General features: G+C 33.5%; 1 protein-coding gene across 1 annotated transcript in view; it reads right to left on the bottom strand.

The window, feature by feature from the left end:
* Positions 1 to 20,229, bottom strand: part of mdy (diacylglycerol O-acyltransferase) — a 104,248-nt gene extending 84,019 nt beyond the window's left edge. The window contains 3 exon segments of the mRNA XM_018451481.1: positions 2,011 to 2,139; positions 20,124 to 20,190; positions 20,193 to 20,229. Coding sequence (XP_018306983.1) covers positions 2,011 to 2,139; positions 20,124 to 20,190; positions 20,193 to 20,229 — 233 coding nt within the window.
* Between the last annotated feature and the right edge of the window lie 2,969 nt (positions 20,230 to 23,198).

The following is a 23,198-nucleotide window of genomic DNA, read 5'->3' on the forward strand; positions in this document are numbered from 1 at the left end:
TTTTTCTAGTTTAGACAAAAATTTTTAAAGTGTCGCTCAGTACGAGTAGTACGCGGCTTTGTCACCAGAGGGACGTAGCGGAGTTCAGTTTCTCCTAAAAAGGAAACCACTCGCTTACAATAAAAGGCGCAACGTTGGTTTCAAACTTGGAAGACAAAAATAAATAAGAAATGCATACACAAATTTGTAACTATGCATTAAAGCTTTAATAAGAACAATAAGTAAATTAAGTGAACTAAGAAAATATAGTAATATTAACCATTTATAAATTGTTCATATGGTTAATGTACTATATTTTCTTAGTTCACTTAATCTAGTATTCTTATTAGAATTTAATAATATGTATATATTGTAGTTGAGGCGCTATTTCACTACAAATTTATAATTACTGATACGACTTTTTTCTCTGAGTGCAGAACTAGTGCGTACTCAGTGCAATTTAAATTCGTATACACACAAATCGACGTAAATGTGTATGTTTAATAAAAATATAGAAACGCGATAAACCACGAAAAAAAATCTTCAATACATTTTATTATGCTATTTGATAAAATAGCATAATAAAATGTATTGAAAATTTTTAAATTAGATAAAATGCCCTTTGGATATTATATCAATTGAGATATTTCATTTTTACATTTAAATTAAAGTAGTGTACAACGGCTTTAATGTGCACTGAGTTTTGCTAATGAAAAACGCTATAATATTTTTGTTAACGTCAAGCAAAAAAAGTAACGAAAAAGTAACGACTCGCTACATTTTGAGTATCGGTAACGGTAACGAGTTACTTTTGCAAATCAATAACGAGTAACGATAACGAGTTACTTTGGGGAAAAAAACGGTAACGGTAACGAGTTATTTTTATGGAGTAACGTTGCCAACCCTGCCAGTTTCTAAAGGTATCAAATTTGTTTTCATCCATAGCGTGTTTGCGATGAAATATGAGCGCATCAAAATCAGATCATGCAATCTTACCGGTTGACAACCTGTCATGTCCAACAGCGTTTGCCGAACCAACAACATACACTTACACGATTTGTAATCACTCCTAAAGATTAAGGAATAATTACGCCGTTATAGTTACAGCTATAAACTCAATTTTGCTTGCCTACTGGCAATCGATTCTTTTTGTCCCCCATAAATTATTACGGTAGTGCATCCATCAAACCAATAAAGACACTTCTGATAGGCCTTTAATTCCCTATCCCCATTAGCTGTCACCCCATGCAAAAACACTCTTTTCTATAATTCTGGTAGGCCAATAACAACTTCTTGATGGCACTATTGCTTGTTAGAGCATTTTCTTTTTTTCACTCCCTCGGGGTAACTAATTCACATGATCATTTAGCCACCCAAATCCAGATCCAAATTCAAAACATTATAGACATTCGTACATTTATATATCATTTATATGTTTCTATGAGGAATAGTGCAATAAATATTCAAGAAAAACTAATTTAAGAACAATAAGAAATAAGAGTAAGAACTAAATTCATATTCAGATTTAATATTTGCTCCTCATTTAGCCTCCAACATTTAGCCTCCAACATTTAGCCTCCAACATTTAGCCTCCAACATTTAGCTCCTCATTCGAAGATTTTTCACCCATCTCAAATACGAATAATCGAAGACTTTCGCTGATCTTTTTGAGAAATTAAAAAATATCCCTAATATAAATAATAATAGAATATAAAAGATTTTTTTGTGACGTCTTATTAATAAATTAATTTTTTAATTCATCATTATTTATATTTTACGCAATTTTGTAAGTATGGAGGAAATTGATTATAATTATTAGTTCAGATAATATAATTCATTTTCATTGTGCTAATAAAAACAATTAATATCATTTCCGTGGATTGAATAGTCGACATTATTATATATTATATATGATATACCACTCGAGCGTTTATTATTGACAAATCCATCATCGGGAATATATATGACCCAATAAAATCTACCAAGTCCATTAGATACGAAAAAAGTATTATTACAATTCGAGATACTCACTTTATGAAATTTTCAAGCAGTAACCTGACACCACCAATACCTAGCAGTAAGAAGCCCCAATTGACGAATCCCGTGAAGTTATCGAAGCCTGAGCTCCACGAAAAAAGACTATCTCTTGGACGGTGACATCTGTAAAAGAAATAAAAGAACTTGAATTATCTGTTTTTCCATTACTTATTTGCTATAATAGCGATATCGCCGATAACATTAGTTTTCATTCAAACAGGATTTTGTGGAGAAACATATGAAGACAACCATATCGGCACGCAATTATCATTTCTGAAATTAATTCATTTAAATGAATTTACAATAGTTCAACATCTTAACATTCTGACCGTTATGGCGCTTCTTAATTTAAAGTATTATGTTTAACATTAGCGGTCTTTCAATCTTATTATTATATGAAGACTGTTTCTAAAATAATTTTTCCAATGCTGAGTTCGAATCTGTCATCGAAATATTTTCAAGTCAATTCTTTAGATATAAGAAAAGGCATTTCTTCCAATAAATATATAGATAATGAAGTTTTTATTAAAATTGGAAATTAAATCAGAAGTTAAACGTTTAATTTTTGTTTCTTTATATAACTTTGGATCAGTTTCACGTATTAAAGTCTAGCAATAGTCGCCTAGAGTGTTTTCGTTCCAATATTCCTGGTCATGATTCTGAATTATTTAAAATTTTGAAACATTCGTTTTGTTCAGCATTTGAAACGTTCGTTTTGTTCAGCATTTCGTACCTAAATTATTTGAAAAGAAATGATATATCTTAAAATGAACTATATTAAAAATTCGACATGATTTCTGATGGCAGATTCGAAGTCAGAATTACAAAATACATTTAAAAAAGTTGTTTCGTTTTCTTGAACTAAAAATTATTAAAAATTTGTGAACAAGTATAATTTTTCAACGCAATCACTTTATAAAATATGTTACATAATAATTATTAACTTTCTCAAAAGCTGAGTTACAAGTAATGCCTTCATGTATATTTTGTATTCGCCTCTTCAGGATCTCTTTATGAATAGCGAGCTCGTTATTATACGTACGGAAATTCGATAATAGACCAAGCGCTGAGTATAGCTAAAGGAGAAGAAGGTTTTAAGGAGAATATTCTCGTTCTGGCGCCATACTAGCAAAATGATCCTTGTGCGCGAGAGGTATGAAGAAAGACGTATGAACGTCATAGGGATGAGAATGGGGCAATAAAGGAGCTTTCATATCGCACGGTTATACATGTCCTTATATCAATTTACGGACTGACGTATAGTTCACACGTGACGACGTGGTAAATGATATAAGTCGCTTTTATTGCAATAAAAGATGCTCATTATTTGATGGACGATCGAGCAAGCGGTTCTGTCTCGGAGACACCCGTGGGATTTGTAATTCTCGCGTTTTCCATATAAGTTTAGTAACAAAATGTAGTTTATAACAGACAATCGTAGCAAAATTACTATTATATATTATGTACACGACCCTCTCATTTTGTACTCTCGACGGACATTGTTTCGTATTCGGCAGACATTCAGGACATCCCTTTCATTTAGACTACGCTTCGTTGAGATATTAAAGTGAACAGTAACAATGCATCCTGATCCCACGAAGATACATGCAATGCGTGTTTCACTTTCAAAATTTGTCTCTCTTTTTAGAACCCTTCTTTAAGAAAAATTATTTACAAAATTAAAAACAAATGTTGCCTTAACAAATAATAAAATAAGATGGTTAATGTTACATTGCTCGCGTAATTTTTTTAACATAATTAATCACGCAAGATGTTTCCAACATCCTAACATTATATCTCAATATTCATTTAATGATTTATAATCCCTTTAATGATTTAAATAAAACTTGATACTATTTTATGTATCCCTTATAGCCTTACACATAAAGGTAAATGCAAAAAAGTTTTTAATCGTAAAATAACGTACTACATATAATAATGTGCATAAATAGCATTCACATTTAATGAATTTATAAGGTCGAGGTATCGTAGACCCATATAAGTAACGAAGAATTAAAAAGAGAGTCTCAAGATCGTGTTTTTAGAAAATAATTAAATTTTGTATATGAAATTGTTTCAGTTAAAAACAGCTTCATCGTACAATTTTTTAGAATAAATGACATTTTAATAAGCATCTTTCACAATTCATAATAAATAATTTATCTATTTCCTCGTTACCCTTTTAGTGATATAAAATTACACTATTAAATTCATAATGTTAAATTAGACCTAATTTGAATTATTTTTAATTATTTCTACAGGTCGCCACTACTTTTACTCAATATGTCATTAATTTAACTAAAATAATGGAATTAAACATTTTTTAAATAATTTAAGAAAACGTAGATACTAAATTTAACTCAAATATCTTACCTATTATTTACTAACTGGACACGCGTAATATAAATATTGTTTATATTGAAACTAACAACAGAAATAGACTGATTTATATTTTGACGCACATGGAAGTTAAAAATAACAAAATGTTATTTTTGGTTCAAGGGATTGAGTTCTCATTGCTCCTTTGATATCTAACAGTGTAGTTGCCCAGTTCGACAAGGGCAACCGTTGTCATGAATAGCAAGCGCATCTTTTCGATCAAAGATACGAGAGGCACTCGAGTGTTTTGTACACCGCAAGACAAAACCTTTCGAAAAGTTTGTACGATGGTCCTCGTCGACCCTCGTCGCGTGCGCGCTACCAACGAACGGAGGGATGATAGACGCGTATCGTGGAAGCCGATTACAGAGACGCATCCGGTATATAATCCACCCTAGAGACACCAAGACAAGAGGGTTTTGTGTTACGATCCTCTATCATACGCTATAGATACCATTCAGATTTCATGCACGGAGTATTGTTGACGATGCGCACTTGCCAGTCATGCGAGAGTAGCGCACCATACGGAATTTCCGATATCTAAAGTGCATATTGGACGTACATGACGATGCGAAAAGAGTTACGTACTAAAAGGATCTCGAATAGTACCACAATGAATATATAGCAAAGAACAAAGGAATAAGATGGGACTTCTTATTCTAGTAAGTGAAATTACTTTTTTAACACACTTAATATTCTTGTCATTGTAACGTTCTTTCCATCCGAACTCATTCTCAAAACTAAAAAATAATTTTCTTCAAATGCACTAAAAAAAGAAGTATTTAATTTTAAGATATTAAAATGTTTTTTATTCTTATCTTCGTTTTTTAAATACTTAAAAATGTTTTAGTTTTAAAGTTTTTTCAATATAAACAAAACACTGTGTGTTTGGATTTAAAACACTAAAACGTTTACAATTGTAATATTTTTTTATCATTAAACGTTTGTTTTGCAAAGATGTTTCAAACGTAAACATTTTAAACACTGCACTTTTTACAGTGTAAGATCAAAAGTAAATTTTCTAATAGTGTGTACCACCACATAAAAAAAAAGATATTTCAGAGCGATTTAAAGGGATCGTCTTAAGCAATTTAATGCGTAAATTAATTAAATTATTTATTTATAAACAATTATATTTTAAATTTCATATTTCTCCAAAATTGTGTGATTTTTATTGTTGACAAGGATAAAAATCCATCCTTCAAGTAAATCACGAATTACTGTCGCTAGAAATAGCATTATGATATCCGTAATCAATATATAGGAGGAAAATAAATCTCATATCAAGCGATCCTATTTTGCCGACTTTTCGATTGCCTCTTACTTCGTGACCGCTAGTATTATTCCGTTATCGAGATAGGTCTTGTGAAGCTTCTATATCACTCTCATGGAGAGAAGAACCTCTCGTCTTAAGTATTTACATGAAAGATCCTAGCGAAAACCCGGGGCGTGAGCGATAAGATGTATTCTTGAGACCAGTTTCTTTGGAATTTCAAAGAACCAGAGACTCACAACCGAAAAGCCATGAAATTGAATTTATATCCTTCAAGATATTACAATTTAACTTTCAAATCGTATAAATATCTTAAAAAATCTGATGAAAACGCAAATCCCTATTTAAGATCTCTTTAAATCAAAATGCAAATTATTCCAGTAGATAAATGTAATATGCCATTTTTTTATTATCTTAGTCCGTAATTATTCGAATTCTAGCATTAAAGTTTAAGTATTGCTAACAATAGGGAGTTTTTGCAATAGCGTTTATCCAGATACAGTGTACGCTAAGGTCAAGGTTATCTTCTTCTTAACAACTAACTAAAAAAAGGATAGCGTGACTTTAGCGTTCACCGTATTTGAATTCACATTATTGCAAAAATTCCCTGATAAGTCATTCAAGACACGTGAGAATAAAGACTATTCTCGCGTCATTGCTCATTTTTTGCATCCTTAATTGGCTTCTTTCTGTACTTATTTCACATCATAAATAACTATTATTACAGAGGCAGTGCTTACGTAACATACTTAACATGTTTAACAATACATAATAAGTATGCAAGTATTCTTACTTGATAAAACTACATTAATTGATTTGACAACGCAATATGCACAAAATATATCTTAATTATTCTTTTTCTTATATAAATATTCTGATGTATCCCCATACTTTTTACATTTTTTCAAATATAAAATTAAATTCCAAAATATTACATTTTTAACAATTAATAATTACAATACGTGTGAGTAAAAGTTAAAGATTTAAACTAATGATATAATAATTAACATACCCTTATACAATATTTATATAAAGTAAGAAACTAAGCTTACTCATACAATTATAATTATTTTTTTCTTAATTATTATCATAATTAAGAAAATATTCATCAACTAAGTAAAGATCCGTAATAATTGATATAAAATATGTATACGTCACATTTAAATTATTAATTTATCAAAGTGCAGATGTTATATGTTATGTGTGATAGTAGCCATTACTTTTCACTTATTATTAGTTGACAAATAATAAGTTTTCCTAGATAAGCTGATAATTTTAATAATTTTTTACGTACATTATTTACGTAATACAATAATTACGTAATATATCAATCTAATTAATGATATTATATTAATAAAATCATATAATTTTTAAAAATGTATTTGCTATAAATATATATAATGTATATTTCTAAAATATACAACTATATGAATATAAGTATAGCGCGTATGTAACGCGCGCAAATATTATAAATTTTCACAACGACGACTTCACAGCGCGATGACGATGCAATTTGTCTGCTGAAGAATTCCGTCGGTTTTGCGTATAAAATGTAACAGGCGAACGTTATATATCGCCTCGTCGTAATTACCCGCAGCTACCCTCAGCAGCGCGGTTTCTGCGTGCATTCAGCAACATCGTCGCACGTCCCCTCCTCTCCACCACCCCGCACACAACAGTCCCCCTAATAAACCCTCTCGACCTGTATGTCGTAACTATTACTCAGAATTTATGGCAGATCGCGATAATTAATAGAGCCGCGATAGAAACGGCGGTTTGCGTACGAAGAGCTATCTCTCGCGCTTCTGGTATTGGGGCAAACAGGACGCAGACGTGTCGCTCGGAAATTCCATATGCATGAGAATGACGATGGACTGGATATGTCCGAAGTGTCGCAACCAGCGTCTTCGGGAAACGTGAGATATGGCTGCGAACGCATTTTACGACCTTTCGACTTTTGTCACTCGGTCTACAAATACAATGAGTCATTCGATATGAGATAAACGGGAGTTCATTCGATATCAAAGAAATGATGTTAAAATAATGTTTCCTATCGATGCCGCCGTCGCATACTTTGATCAATGTTCGCTGAAAATGAATATACGAACGTACTTTTAATTTTACTTACACGAAAAGTACGATTTTGTTGAAATATCTAGAAATCTTGTTAGATAGGATAAACTCGGGTAAGATAGCCAACATTAGGCTTTCAGAATGACTACAAAAATACTCTATTTAGCAATTATCGGAGAAATTATAGACTATGGCCAGTTTTTCTATGTATATGGCTATAATATCCTAGTTTACTCTGCAGATCTGAAAATAATTTTGTTGAAAAATAGAAATTCAAAATAATTACATAGAAATCTCAAGCATGATGAGTAATATTGCAAAAAGTTTTGACATTCTCGCAACCAGTTTGAAAGTTCTATATAATTGTTTTGATAGCCGAACAAAATTATTTTTAAATCTGTACTTAGCTAAATTTTTAGATATTTCAGCAAAACTGTTTTATCGACATTTTGACTCTTTTTCCTCCATTAATAGTATCATTATAATGTTTCATATTGATGGATTAGTGTCGACGACATCGTCTTGTCGGGTTGAGAAAACCATGCTTGAAACTAGACACGCCCTCTCGGATGATTTATATCGGGATTGTTCGCGATACTTTTTAGACAAAGTCCGAGAGCAGCATCCGCTCGTGATAAGTTGCAATATCATACTTCAGTCCACTTTCTGACAAACCGCAGCCATGGAGGGGCAAAAAAGGATCAACTAAGTTGTCGTTGCTCTTCCGGAAACCGGAAGTGAAAGACGCGCTCCCCAAGAGAGCGCCACTTTCTTGTTGCTCCAAGGCAAATCGCTTCCGCTTTCTTGTAGTGGACATATTACGGGTCGCGAAAAAAGTTCTTCTTAAGCGAAACTTGCGCTAATGCGACGAGTTTTCGGCACGTAGTCGCCACGCTGTGACATCCCTTGATCATCGACACCGCGATTGCGCGCACAACTTTGGCATCGAGTTTTTGCTCGCAACATCCGACGAGGACTCGTTTTTCTTCGCCGATGTGGTAGTGAACGTGACTTCAAACCGATCCACGGATTTAATTGAACTCTGAGTTATGATCGCTGACGCGCCGAATGGCGATTGATTCCGCCATTTTGACGCTGTCTGCGTGACGAATTTGCAGTCTTTAAATCCGCTAATCAGAATAAATGTTTAAATAAATAATCTCTCATCAAAATCATTTTATCACTACATTTCTATTAAAAAATGAGTAGCATTTCACTTAAAAAAAGAGCAACTTTTTTTTTATTTCGAACTTATGAAAAGTCCTGATTATAAGTCTTATTGAAAAAAATAGCAGCAGTGATTTCGCGTCATTTTTCCAACCATTATTACCATTATTACCATCTTGCATTATTACATCTCAGTTGCAAATTACCGTTAGAAATAATACTCGCGTTACTTTTTATTATTTTTTAATTAAAAAATTTTAATGGATACGTATAAGCACGCACCATTAAATGTGTAAATTACTTTGCGAGTTTGTCCACGTCCGAAAATAGAGAGAAAAAAGCAAACAAGCGAACGCATATGGTCATGACCGATAAAACCGTGAAAATTTTCAAATGAAATTATTTACAGCGTCTAAAACAAAAATCGTGTTTATTCAAAACTCGCGTACTATTGAAAAATGCAAACCAACACCCGCGGGTAGATTTTAAACAAAATAAAAGGAGCCGCGTGCAAAAAACCGCATTGGCAAATGAAAAAATTAACATCCACGAAGTTGGGTCGAGTGAAAAAAATCCTTTTACAGGATAGTGGACACAAAAATGAGACTGGAAGATAGGTAGGAAGAGGAGTGAGAATAATCGACATATGATGGGCGCGCGAAATGAAATAAATAGAGAAATGCTCTTTCACATCGGGAAATATTTCAAAACGCGGACGATGTTTCCGAATAATTATTCGGGCGTTCTGTAGTGGTCACGAAACATAATTCAATCGAGATAAATTTTCGCGCCAATACCCTGTACTGTCCATCACCGACATTTTCGCAATCCGACCAACGTTTTTCCGAACGATTCTATGTGTCACTTTTCGAGACAATTTTATTGGAAATTACAAACAAAACGACGAATATCGCAAATGAGTAAATTAAACTGTAAATATTTCTCTTTATTATAAAAAAAACTGTCAATGTTGATCAAATAATAAATGCAAATATATTTGAGATAACTGAAAATTTGATAATAATGTTATACTAAATTGTCATTTTCTCCATCTTTCTCATTAAAATTTAACATAATTCATTGATATCATAGTGTGCGAGTTTATTTAATTACTTGCTCGTTATTATTGGGACTGATACTCAAACGCGACCTCGCACTGTATGACAACGATGTGTCTGACTGCACATCTATCTGTGTAATAATTATTCAGCATATATCACGGATGACTAATGTCCCGTGTCATACTGAGTTGCATGAATTATTCCGAGATTGGGGACTTATATTCAACGCCAACATAATTTCTCTACCGGCATCGTAGAATATTATGCACTAAGATGTATTAAAAGAGTATTGTTTTGTCGTTATCCCAAACACCATGTTTACGTACAAAGTACCTTTTCTCTGCAACATATTCCACATTTGTTTAGCATTTCCTGATAGTGCTCGTATTTCACATTGTTCTATAGCGCGCGTATTAAATAACCATTATATTTAAAATAGATATATTGAATAAAGGAACAAAGCATGAAGCATTATCTTTATTATCATCTGTTATTACAAATAAATTTTATATCAAAAATAATTAAAAGGAAACTTTTGTATATGTATATATATATAATATATATGTACAAATTGCATGAAAAGTCATAAACAATTTTACTACATATCGTATAAAAGAGTAGGTATAAATATTTTTTAATAATAATTCAATTCCATTGTTTTCTCATTGACGTAATGCTTCATTCTTTATATTCTATTCAAAATAAAAAGGAATGTGTTGTTGATCTAGTCGTCGTTGTAGATCTTGAGATTTTAATGATCTAGTTATTCAGCAGCACGAAACATCCGCTTACTTTTGCTTAAAATCACATACTTCACGAGCTATCCATTAAACCAACAAAACTGTGAAAAATAAAGGTATTAAATCTTTTGTTTTCGGCTGAATTTGAAAGCTAAAACTCATAATACTGTTTTTTCTTTCTTTTCTCTCTCTTCCTCTGTCCATCTCGTTTACTTTTTTTTTCGAACCTCCATAAAAAAACACCAAAGAGTTATTCGCGCAATGCAGACACGCCGAGCAGAGGGAGAAGAAACATCTGCCATGAAAGGGTGAAATGGAAGAATGGTACCCTGTACGTGGACCTTCCTCATCGAATGGTATCTTCCTCGGAAATCTTCCTGATACCGGAAGACCTCGTGAATATTTAAACGACAGACGGATATACATATATTACCCGTGTAATGAGGAGGGAATCCTCCTACTACAACATCCGACTGGCAAATCGGTGGACCGAAAGAGAATAAGAAACGGCGCTGGCGGAAGAATATTCTAAATGATTCATGAAGGGAAATTAAACGACGCTTTAAACAGGCTTTTCTTCCCTCACTTTCATTCATTTCAACCCCATACGCCTCCTCTTTCGCAGCTCCGACTACCTTCGGAATCGATTACCTATCGTCTGCTTCTAACTCCCAATTCATTTCTCGCTCCGTCTTTATGATATGAAAAATGTCTTCTTTCTTTCTATCTATCTATTTTATTTATCTACCTATCCATCTAGATTCCATCTTATTTATTTATTTTGCCGCTTTCTTCGCTTTCTTAACAAACCATCTTATTGCGATTTCTCTGACCGACGTTTCCAATCTTGGTAATGCATTCTGGAGAGATTCATAAAAATTTTCTCACCTATCTTGTAAACAGCAAACGGAATTCGTGTAAGTCGGATAAGCGTTAAAGAAGTTAATTTAAAGCTGGTCGTGACACGACTACCATATTTTCTTTTGCTCCCTTGGCGAAACCACGTGGCAGCTTCGTCGTCTCCTGCAGGTGCGGTTAGACTAAATTGCGTTTCTTTTGACTAGACGATTACTGGCTGCACTGGTATAATTGCAAGTCTTGACACTGTATAAATATATATTGAACATCAATTCTTTATCTGAATCATACATTTCTACATAAAATATTCGTTATTTCCTAAAACCTTAAAATATCCTTCTTTTGTCCATCTTGACAATGTGACGAGAGAAAATAGTGCCTTGACTCATGATATAATTTACAATAAATATTCGCAACATCAAGATAAACCTTACACGCGCGCGCTAATTTAAATAAAATAATTATTAAAGTAATGATTAAAAATTATTTATAATTAACGAAATTTATATAACAATCTTTGTTTTATCTTTTTTAAACTTTTATTTTGAATTACTTCAAATGGTGTAATTTTAAAATTTGTAAAATATAAATCTGAAAAATATCATCCGGCGCGTCATCTTCATGGCGGGTCAGCAGAGCAAGAGCTCCGTGCCAGCGACGTCGAGTTACCGCGAAAAAAACCGCAACCCTTCCTAATCCGGACACTCGTTCCGTCCCTTCCGTCGGCGTAATCGCCACCATTGTTCTTCCGCCTGATTTCGCGCGCGAAATCCGCCACTGCCGCCTACGATCTTACCGTGGAAACGAGGCGAGAGACAGAGGAAAAAGAAAGAACGATAAAAATTGCGAGGTAGCAGCAGCGTTGGGTGGAAAGAGTTGCGGGATTGACAGCACAATACCGTTAATCCTCATCCGTTTCGAAGGCGCTACGCGAGACGATTCTCTGTGCTGGGCTCGCGAGAGATTAAAAGTTTTTGCCGAACTCGACGAAATGCAAAAAAAGTAGTGACGGAGGAGAGAGGAGAGGGTGAGTGAACGGAAAGCAAAAATTTGCCGTAGCACGCTGAACGTCGGGACGAAAATTTGCCACCCGTCGCGGAGATAACGCGTGATTGCAGGGTTTATTAAGAGGTTTTTTACCAAAGAACGCATCACTCGGTCGAAATATGGAATGTACTATATGGAACTGGCTCTGGAATTAGTATTGGTGCACGCGATAATAACGCAACTAATAATCTAGCGGAAATTAAAATCTTGAAATGAGATTCGCTCCACTATAATCATTGGAGATTAGTTTATCAAAGGGTTTCATCAGAGCTTCCCTTATCTTGGAAAATTGATATCTAGAAAAGTTTTATCAATATTCTAATTTGTGTGGTAATATAACCACGTTTATAAATATTTATTTCTTTTAATAACTTTCTAAATTATTTCCATAAGAGACGTATACGCTAGTTACATGAGAACTGGTTTGTGCAAACTCTCCGGATGGTAGCATTTGAGTTTGGCTAATCCTCTCTAGCAGCACGCAAGGCGGAAGATCCCAATTTGTATCTTGTCTTTGGCGGTAATCGATTGTTGCTCCGCCGAGTGAGCGTTACAACACAGTTAAACAATGCATCAGTGAACTTAACAATTCTCTTTATAGAGCAAGATACGTCGAATCGGGTGGGCAAACACATCCCGGGTACTCCGAAATCGAGAACGGGAGAGATCGGAAACTCCGAAGTCAATCTCGAGCATTCCGGAAATACATTGTAAAGCAACCGGTCCCCATCCTTCTCGCCCTATGCCTCTTATCTATATTCCTCGTCGCTCACGCGCGGAAAGAAGAGGACGAGAATCCGATATTGCCCGGCTGCTGCAGGCTCGTACGTCTAATTGCAAACTCGTGAAAACAAGAGAAACGCTCGACAAATACGCCGCGAGTAAATATAAGGATCGTTTGTTCGAGGATGGATTCGCCAGTATAAGGAGCGAACCGGGAAGAATAAAGGAAGCGCGCATCAGGTTGGAAAAGAAGCTACGACGCGGCAAAAGAGACTCGCCATTTTCGAGAACAAGAAACTCTTGTTTGCAAGTCATTATACCGTGTTGAAGGGGGTAAGTTTTTACTCTCTGTCTTTTCCTCTCTTTTCCTTTACTGAACAACGCAATGAACGGAACTCACGTGAAACAGCACGTATATACGCGGGCAGAGACAAGTAAAAGTTGGCGCGTAACAAAGTACGATATTTTTGAAACGCAGAAATAACATTGAATTTGTAATAGCTAATTTCAATATCATACGCTTTTATTTCCATGAGAAATGTTCTTTCCTCATCCATCGAGAAATCTCTCATTAAAGTCAATATTAGAATAATATGTGTACATTGATTTTATTCCTTCATTTTAATTATTCTCATATTTTATTAGTTAAATCTGTTCGAAATTCTTCGTTATTTTTCCCAGTAATTAATAAAACAAAATAATGTTGTAAACTCGCATAAACATGTTCATCTCTATATCAGAGATGTATTGCACTAAAAAATTATTATACCTTATCAGTGTTTTGTATGTTACAGAAAAATCGCATTTAAAATACGTCGAACGTGACAATTAATTAATCACGAGTATAATAAATGTTTTTGCGACATTTACATGCATTCTCTGTTCTACGATACATTGTGAACAAATCCAATACTTTTTATGACTAATAATTTATTCATGTAATATTCTATACATCTCTCAATCGACTTTTATAATATGCAAAAAAGGAAAATATGGAAAGATATGATCGTTATAATGTACGGCATTCTGCCTTTCAATGCGTACAATTTCAATGCAACAGTATTCTGTTATGTTCTATTCGCATTAAGCAAATGGTTTTACGTCAATACAAAATCGAAATACTCTGATTAGCGATTTTAATTATTGAAATGCATGTATATTTTCTACTTTCAATTAAACCGTAAATCGACCATCAATTTATTAGCTTCTATTGCCAGTAGAATTTTTAGTTTAGCAGTAAATACTTGATAATGGGACATCCATATTTGATAATAGGATAAATTAGGGCTCGCTATTATACGTTTAAACGAAAATACGTTTACACGTATAATTAGTGTATCCGTTTATTAGAAACGTTTTTCCGAATATACGTGTAATTAACTACGTATTATACGTTTAAACGAAAACACGTTTACACGTATAATTAGCATATCCGTTTATTAGAATCGTTTTTCCGTTTTACAGGTATCTTCGAAAAACAGAATAAAATTAGAGTCCTAGGATGATTTATTATAGTGTTTTGAAAAACTCTCGAGGTAAGCTACAAGAAAATGTAATGAAAAATAGAGGATTCCATTTAAAAAAATCGACGTGACCTGGCCTTGGCGACGCCACTCAAGGTCAAATCAATGGTATCTTCTTATGTCCCCTTCCGAACCATACAACTTTTGTTTGAAACATTTTTCCGTATCTACCATAGTTTTCAAGAAATCTTAATGCATTATTTAAAATGGGACGCCCTGTATATACTATACATTATTAATGAAATAACATATTCTTCTTTAAAGTAAAAAATAAATAAAAAACTTTATCAATGTCAAACATTAATTGTAAAAGATAAAGAAATAAATATAGACAACACAACATTACTAATAAAATTTAGAAATGAAAAATAAAATTCTTTAATATTTTTTATTTTTATTTTTGTATACGCACGCTTTAATTAAAGCATAATCAAATTCATATTTTACTCGATTTTGTAAAATTATACTTATTTTATGAAGAACTGGTAAAATCTACAGAAACAACGAATGTTCATTAAAAAAAAAATGTGTATAAAATATAATAACATAAGCTATGTTTTCATATAAGAAGAATTGTTTAATGATATGGAACAGGCATTTAAAACAAGCGACAATATCGCATCAGAATGATTTTGTCATGTTACTCGAATTAACATTTTAATTAACGGCACTGAAAGATGGTGTTCCGGTGCGCATACTTCGCCACGCATTCCACTCTATGGAACGTCAGCGGTTCCGGAAGCCACTGAAGAGTGACGACTATGTTGCGAAGGGGTTGCCGAGGAGTTAAAGCAAAATCTCGGTACGACCCAAAGCTTAATTACGCTCACCGGGGCGCACGGAGGCGTTTAAACTGTTTGTGCATCGCGTGATCGAAAGTTCGTTGTCCGCAACCTTGACCTACGATCTTCCGATGTCTAATTGACGGAAATGACGTTTTCTCAGAACCAAAATCGATATCATAAACTGACTGATAAAATAATAATGTAAAATCGTTATTATTCGTACAATTTCTATTATGCTTCGATAGCATAAATTTCTATTAAAGTTTTTTCAGTTTAATTTTTTTTCATTAAACCATACCGCAAATGTAGGTGAATTGGGACAGCATGTATTTTTGTTAAATTCAATCATGGAATCCATCCACGAGTCTCTAAAGAAAGTTTAAAATTACTTAAATTTACGGTACTATTCGTTAAACTTATTCACAAAATTAATTATGAGAAATATATATTGAGTTAGAAATATATGTTGAGAAATATATATTGATTCTAGATACAATAAAAATATAATATAATATTTGGAGAAACGAGAAACATATAGATTTGTAGAAATATGAAACTTTTTGCTGTTTTGCAACAAAATCGTTGCATGGTCATTTTATCGATATTATTTAATTAAAATATTTTGCTAAACGACAACTTTATTTATTTGCACTTTATCCATTCAAATTTGTTTCACTTAATTTCAGTTACTACAAAATAAATGTTTCACTACATCGCACAATTTAAAAAAAATATTTATCTACTCTCAAGAGAGAAACGGTTATGTTGATATTTTCGCGGTATACATATAATTCAATTGAAATTTAAATATCCTCTCCATATTCATCCATAATTGGCAGATTAATAATTAATTATTAAAAGAAAATAAACGACTAAGAATAATATGAATATTAAATTATTTAATTAATATATTAAACACGTAGATCCGTATTTACGCCTTACTTTAATCGATAAATGCTCGCATTACAGTGGAATACGAATATGGGTTATAATTTCAAAGAATATTTAATTCCTCAGTAAAAGCCGTCACATCATCAATATTAAACTGAATATCCTTCGACTTCGTACATATACGTTACCGAGAATGGAAGTTGAATATTCTATAACTGGTTATTATTGTCTAATGCTACTTAATGATAAGTACAAGTTTTTACAAGTTGTTTTATAAGTTGCAAAACACGTTTAAGAATGATTCATTTTAATAAGTTTTAAATCTCATAGTCACGCATTACATATATTGAATAGTATAATAGGTGAAATAAATTGAAACCAAATAGTATCACAAAGCGAATTAAACTGATATATAATACGTAATCTACATATAATAATATAATACAATAAAAAAATTAATGTGTTCTCCCCTCAAAGTTGTACATATATTGCATTATAGAATTGAATTATGAAAGTTTTACATAGATCGAGAGAAGTAATTCGTATAGAGTTTTCTCTCTCCAAAATAATACAATAAGAAATTAAAGCCCTCCCCTCAAAATTATATATATATTACATTATAGAGTTGAATCATGAAAGTTTTATACAGATCGCGCGAGAGAAATAATCCGTGTAAAGTTTTCTTCCTTGAAAATGAATTCCATATTATAATCTATTTCATATTTTATATAATTCGTCTTTATAAACGTAAAAGTCAAACTAGAATGTCTTATGAGACTGAATTTTGCATTTCTCACAAGATATTCTCCAAGTTCTTCAAATTCGACGGTGCGATCTCGTTAAAGATTGATTTACATTCGAAGTTGTAAGCATAATACAGTCAAAGTCTAACTCGACTTCGTTGATAGACACTTCGACAGAAGAGAATAGATGGTTTCAATGTGACGCTCTGAAATAGCAAGGAGCGCGCATTAATTATACGCAATCGAAGAGAAACTTATCCCGGGTTGACGAATGAGATTTGTACAGTCGAACAAGTGTCTAAAACTTCACAATTGCTTATACTCGAACAATTGCTTATACTAGAAATGATCGATATATTCCTCGATGCAGATGTCTAATTTTACATCCGGTGGATACAACAAGCTGACACAACAATTTCATACGATGATATTTCTAACATTACCGAGGTCAACTGACTGGAATGAACAATTATTATTTATGAAGTCGTAGCTACTGGTAGATGCATATATAAGCAGAATAAAACTATATGTGTATATATGATATATTTTGTATAATACGGTTTTGCATAAAGCAAAGGTTAATGATGTCATTACAAAAAAAACAAATATTGGAGGTGAGAGTGTAATCGGACCGTGTTCCAAATAGGATCTTTTTAATTTAATTTAAATGAATACGGTTAAGCAGAGATTTGCGTACTATTTATAATGTAAAATCCTTATAAGACATCGAATATGTGATAGCAATTTGACAGTTCTCTGTCATAACATTCATAAAATAGACGCAAACATTTTCAGCCATTTTGTGTGCGAAAATTTTTTTAAAAAGGAAATCCTTGTAAATCATTATTTAAAAGGTGTTAAAAATTTAAAAAGTAATTGATTTAAAATAATTAAAGAGTGTAGAATTCAAAAATATCAAGCATTTCGTGATCACTTTTACGGTTTATTGTAAAATTTGTTCCAAAATTCGAAAAGACCCGTGTCCACATCGGACAGTACAGTAAATAACTTATAGACCTGGTTGTAGTATTGGTGATCGGCTGACCAGATTTGGTCCAAGGAATTAAATCAGTAAAATATCATGAGTCATCAGACTCAGATTAATTGAGTTTTATTGATTTCAATTCTAACAATATAAACTGTCTGTAATCTTTTTTCTGAAAAAATTTTTATCTTTGACTATCAAATTGTTCGTTTTTACTCAATACTAAGAAAAATACATAAAAATATTTTTAAATTCTATCTAAAAATCCATAAAAATATAATAGAAGTTTTCGATTTGAACCAGGGGATGGTTCCAAATCGGACCGAAAAAAGCATTTTTACATTTTTCATTATAGTTCAACACAGGTGAGAGATACGTCAAAATGGTCTCAAGCAAAAATGAAGGGAATTAAATGATCTTTTCAATGGTACCTTCGGTTTTACTATCGAACTTTATTTATGTCTTATAGAGAGCAAAAAGCTGCAAATAGGTCCCCGATTTAGACCTCTCTCCTACTGCACATATTATCAGACACTTTGTTTACTATGTTTTATATAATTTATTATACATAAATTGTAATAAATTATACAAAATATAAATTATATAAATTAATATATAGAAAATATATACAAAATTTATATTTTTTTGATATATTTTATATAATTTATACTCCTATTCAAGTATTTTTTATTTTATAGAAATTACACGATTTCTTAATATTTTTTACATAATTTTTAATTTAACTTGATATTCATGTCAAAGTTATTCGCCCTGCATTTTATGAATTAAAATTTGATATCTGTAATAATGAATAATATCGCGCTGACATTATTTAAAAAATAAAACTCAACGTCTGTATTATATAAAAATGCATAAATGATATTCGCATGTGATTTTATGTCACTGGTTTTGCATGTCATAAAAAGTCTATTAGAATAAAATGGTTTTTCCTTTCACAGATGTCACCTCAAGGTATTTAAATTCCGTATTAAGCAATATGTTTACTAACGTCATATTAATGACATAATGAACTCATATCACGAACAATTTCGTCAATATATTTTTTACAATTCTTCGTTACGTAACTTTAACTTTGCTGCCCTAACAATTGAATGTAGAAATCCTACAAGTTTTAAAAATATGGAAAGCATCATATATCCCCCCGATATAACACATACACCGACACAATTCTAAACAATCCACATTGCCAAGAACGTTGGCATCACGAACAAAACCGAGTGCAGCCGTGGGAATGTAAAAATCATTGAAACAAGGGAAAAAATAGTTCCGCGGTATAGCTACTCTTTTTTTCCTCCAATATCAGCGGGGCATGCATGTTTAGAGTTTATTATTTCGCGATTTCGCGATCGGTACACAGCCGTGCCACCGACGCCCTGAAACGAGCTGTAGGCTCAACCGCACGCAGGATGCCGTGCCGCCGGGCAGTTGACCTCCGGCATCGATTAAGCACGCATCGGAGCAGGATGCGGAACGTGGAACGGAGTAAGACGGAGCGATGTTTGCGAACGGGGTATCCCCTCTCGTGGCTCCTCGCCAGATGCGATACGAGCGGGCATGCGCACGTTACACGAAACGCGTCTGTTACGTCGTGCGTTTCTCGAGGCCTGACGAAAAATTTCGCGTCGCCGTACGCTACGTTATCGTTCTCGCGGTTGTCGCTAGACAAGTGTACGTTCCACGCCACTGTGGGCTGTGCCTCACCGATCGACGGTATCGTCCTCGTAACGGGCGGATTTCGTGATACATCGTAGGATAATACGGAGAAACGCGAAGAAACGGAGTTCGAAACGCGCGAGCAAGGCGATGACGGACAGCAGTCTGTGACAGTGCGTACTCACGGTTTGTCAGGTTGCAATCTGCGGACCTTCATCTCCGCCTTCTGGATCTCCTCCGCCCTCGTGACGCTCTAATCCGAGAATCACTGTGCTCGTGCTCGACCGTCATGTCGTCGTAACGCGCGCGACGACGTAGAACATAGAAGCACGCGTGTTTGTAGGCCTGAGATGCACGGCGCGCCACGAGTTACACTCGTCGGCGCGCGGGAAAAGGAAAGAGAGAGAGAGAGATGACTTGCGAGCGAGAGCGGAAACCCGCACACGTTCCGGAGTGAGACTTGCACGCGCGACGACGACGATGGCGACTGATATCGATAACGAGGAATCCTCCTCCTAAGTACTCCCAACGTGTGAGAGACGTGCTCGTCGAACGATGTGCGAGTGGTATGAAGTTATCTCCGTACGGCCTTCACTCACACAACCGTCGCGCTCATAGCGTGGTAGCGACGATACTACCGAAGGAGAAACGCAACTATCTTCTCTCTCTCTCTCTCTCTCTCTCTCTATCTCTATCTCTATCTCTTTCTCTCCTTTCGTAGATAAATGACTGTTTATCTATTTCTCGTTTACCGATGGATAATGGATGGTCGTCGATAGGTTAATCGATGTTCGAGATCACGTGTTTCGGAAACATCACTGAGTCACGTGTACATACACTTGCCCTTTGAAATTATCTGGAGTTAGCAAAGCCAGCATAATATTAACTAATTGTATCATAAGAAACAACTAGGCTGTATTTTAGAACAATTGCGATTCTATATAACTAATTATCTGCAATGATGGTGAAAAAAATAATTTAAAATTAATAAATTATTGTCAATTTATAAACGATAATTAAATTATGAATATCAACGGTTTACTGTGCCTCACGATGCATGTATTTACCCCCTTGAAGTTATCTTATCAGCAAAACCAACAATGTTAGCTAGCAATATCGTAAAGAGCAACTAGATCGTGTTTTAGAAAAATTATTACGATCCTATATAATTAATTATTGCAATTATTATTAAAATCACCTGCAGTTATTGTTATTATTGTTATTATTGTTACCTGCAATTATTGTTAAAATAATTATTGCAATTATTGTTAAAATAATTAAAAAATTATTGTACGATTTATGATCGATAATTATAAATATTGATTCACATGTGTTTTATAAATATGCATAAGTCACGTATACACATCATATATTTACCTTTGGAAATTATCTTGAATTAACAAAACCAGTATATCAACTAACAATATCATAAAAAACAACTGGACTATTTTTGGAAATTATTGCCTCTATGTAACTAATTACCTTATTATGATGAAAAAATTAATTAATTAAAAAATTATTGTTAATTTACGAACGATAATTAAATTATAAACATGAGAATTTATGGACAATACAAATCTCTTCTTTCCTCTTCTCCCTATCTCTCTCTCTCTCTCTCTCTCTCACTCTCTTTTTAAAAATATGAAATCAATTCGAAGCGATTTCCTTTATTGTTAGCTTTAAATCTTTTGGATAATGTCTGTAATTAAAATAAGTAGTTATAGTCTATTGTAATTTAATTTTACCATTCAATTTTAGATTTTACAGTCGTACATTTTATATAATGGCTCTTTTGTTCTGGTTTTTGACATAAAAAATTACTATGCGCAACTTTAGTAAGGTTGAAATATAATAGATACATATATATTTTCACTTATTTCTACGAAAAAAACTATATCTGACATGTATGCGAATATTAAATAAATTTTTAATATCTCCTCGTATAAACATTCTACCTTCGTTTCTATAAAACTTCATAAAGGCACTTGTTTATAAATTGTCACTTAAAAAGAAAAAAACGATAAATAATATTTCATTTATAACTTCTAATTACAAATCAGACATTCAAGCTTTCTCTATTTATGAAAATAACTGCGTCCAGCAAAAAAAGCAGCTTTGCAACTTTTATTAAATTATTTAATATTGGTTTATATTCAAATCCAATGAAAAACCAAGAGCAAGATAAATCATATTAAACAATTTTATAAAACAGTTGCAAAGCTGCTTTTTCTGCTGAACGCAGCCATTATTTTATCATTTCCATAACATGTATTACGATAAAAACAAGGTTCTTATTTCATCGCATCATCCGACGCCTGTTTCATATTACGATCCAATTACGATGAAAGTAGGTGGCGGGTCGTCGGTCATTCCTTAAATCAAACATTCGATAGTAACACATCCCAAGCGATAAGGTTCCATCAACGATGAGGTAATCACCGTGTCGTCACTTCCATTAAGATTTCAGATAGCGTACTGCTGTCACTTCGCCATGGAACTTCGATTTCGACTAACTTCTGGCTCCAGATCTCCCAAAGTTCGGGGCAAATAAGGCCCGTGCCCAGACGCGTGAGACAATTTCGCAAATGTTCGCTCGAATCGGTCGCCGGAAGGTTGAAAGGCACCGTCAAGCCAAACGAGACGAGGAACGTCGAGCTAATTAAAGTACACAGAGAGCGCAGGGCGCTGATGCCCGTAAAGATCCTTGGAAAATGTATGAGGGATCTACCCTCGTAGATTGCGGGCTTACCGAGCGGTGACGCGTACGAGTTTCCACGATCCGTTATTATATAGGGACGTGATGTGCTGCGAACTGTTTAGGCCGATTTTCCTCTGAGTCGAATCAAAATTCTTCAACCCCCCTGAAGATTGTGTACACGCAGGATGCTTCGCGAGCTATTTCTTTTACGCGTTACATTTCAACTTTAGTCCAAAATAATTGAAAAAATACTTCACAGTAATTAAAAAGATTTATTAACTTTATCACAAATTTATGATTACAATAATTAAGATAGAGAAAAATAAAATATGTAGTTACTAATAATAATAATACTAACAATTGGTCTGTTTTGCGTTTCTACACTAGACTGTGCACTAGAACTCTCTTTCTCACTTTCGACAAACGTCAAATATATAGGAGAGAGTGGTCTAAATCGGACCGTATTCCAAACCTAATTTAAATAAATACGGTTAAGATTTGCGTACTATTTATATGTAAAGTCCTTATAAGACACCGAACATGTGATAGCAGTTTGACAGTT

The sequence above is a fragment of the Mycetomoellerius zeteki genome, unplaced genomic scaffold (genome assembly GCF_001594055.1).
Source record: "Mycetomoellerius zeteki isolate Tzet28-1 unplaced genomic scaffold, Tzet1.0 scaffold310, whole genome shotgun sequence".
Classification (NCBI taxonomy): Eukaryota; Metazoa; Arthropoda; class Insecta; order Hymenoptera; family Formicidae; genus Mycetomoellerius; species Mycetomoellerius zeteki.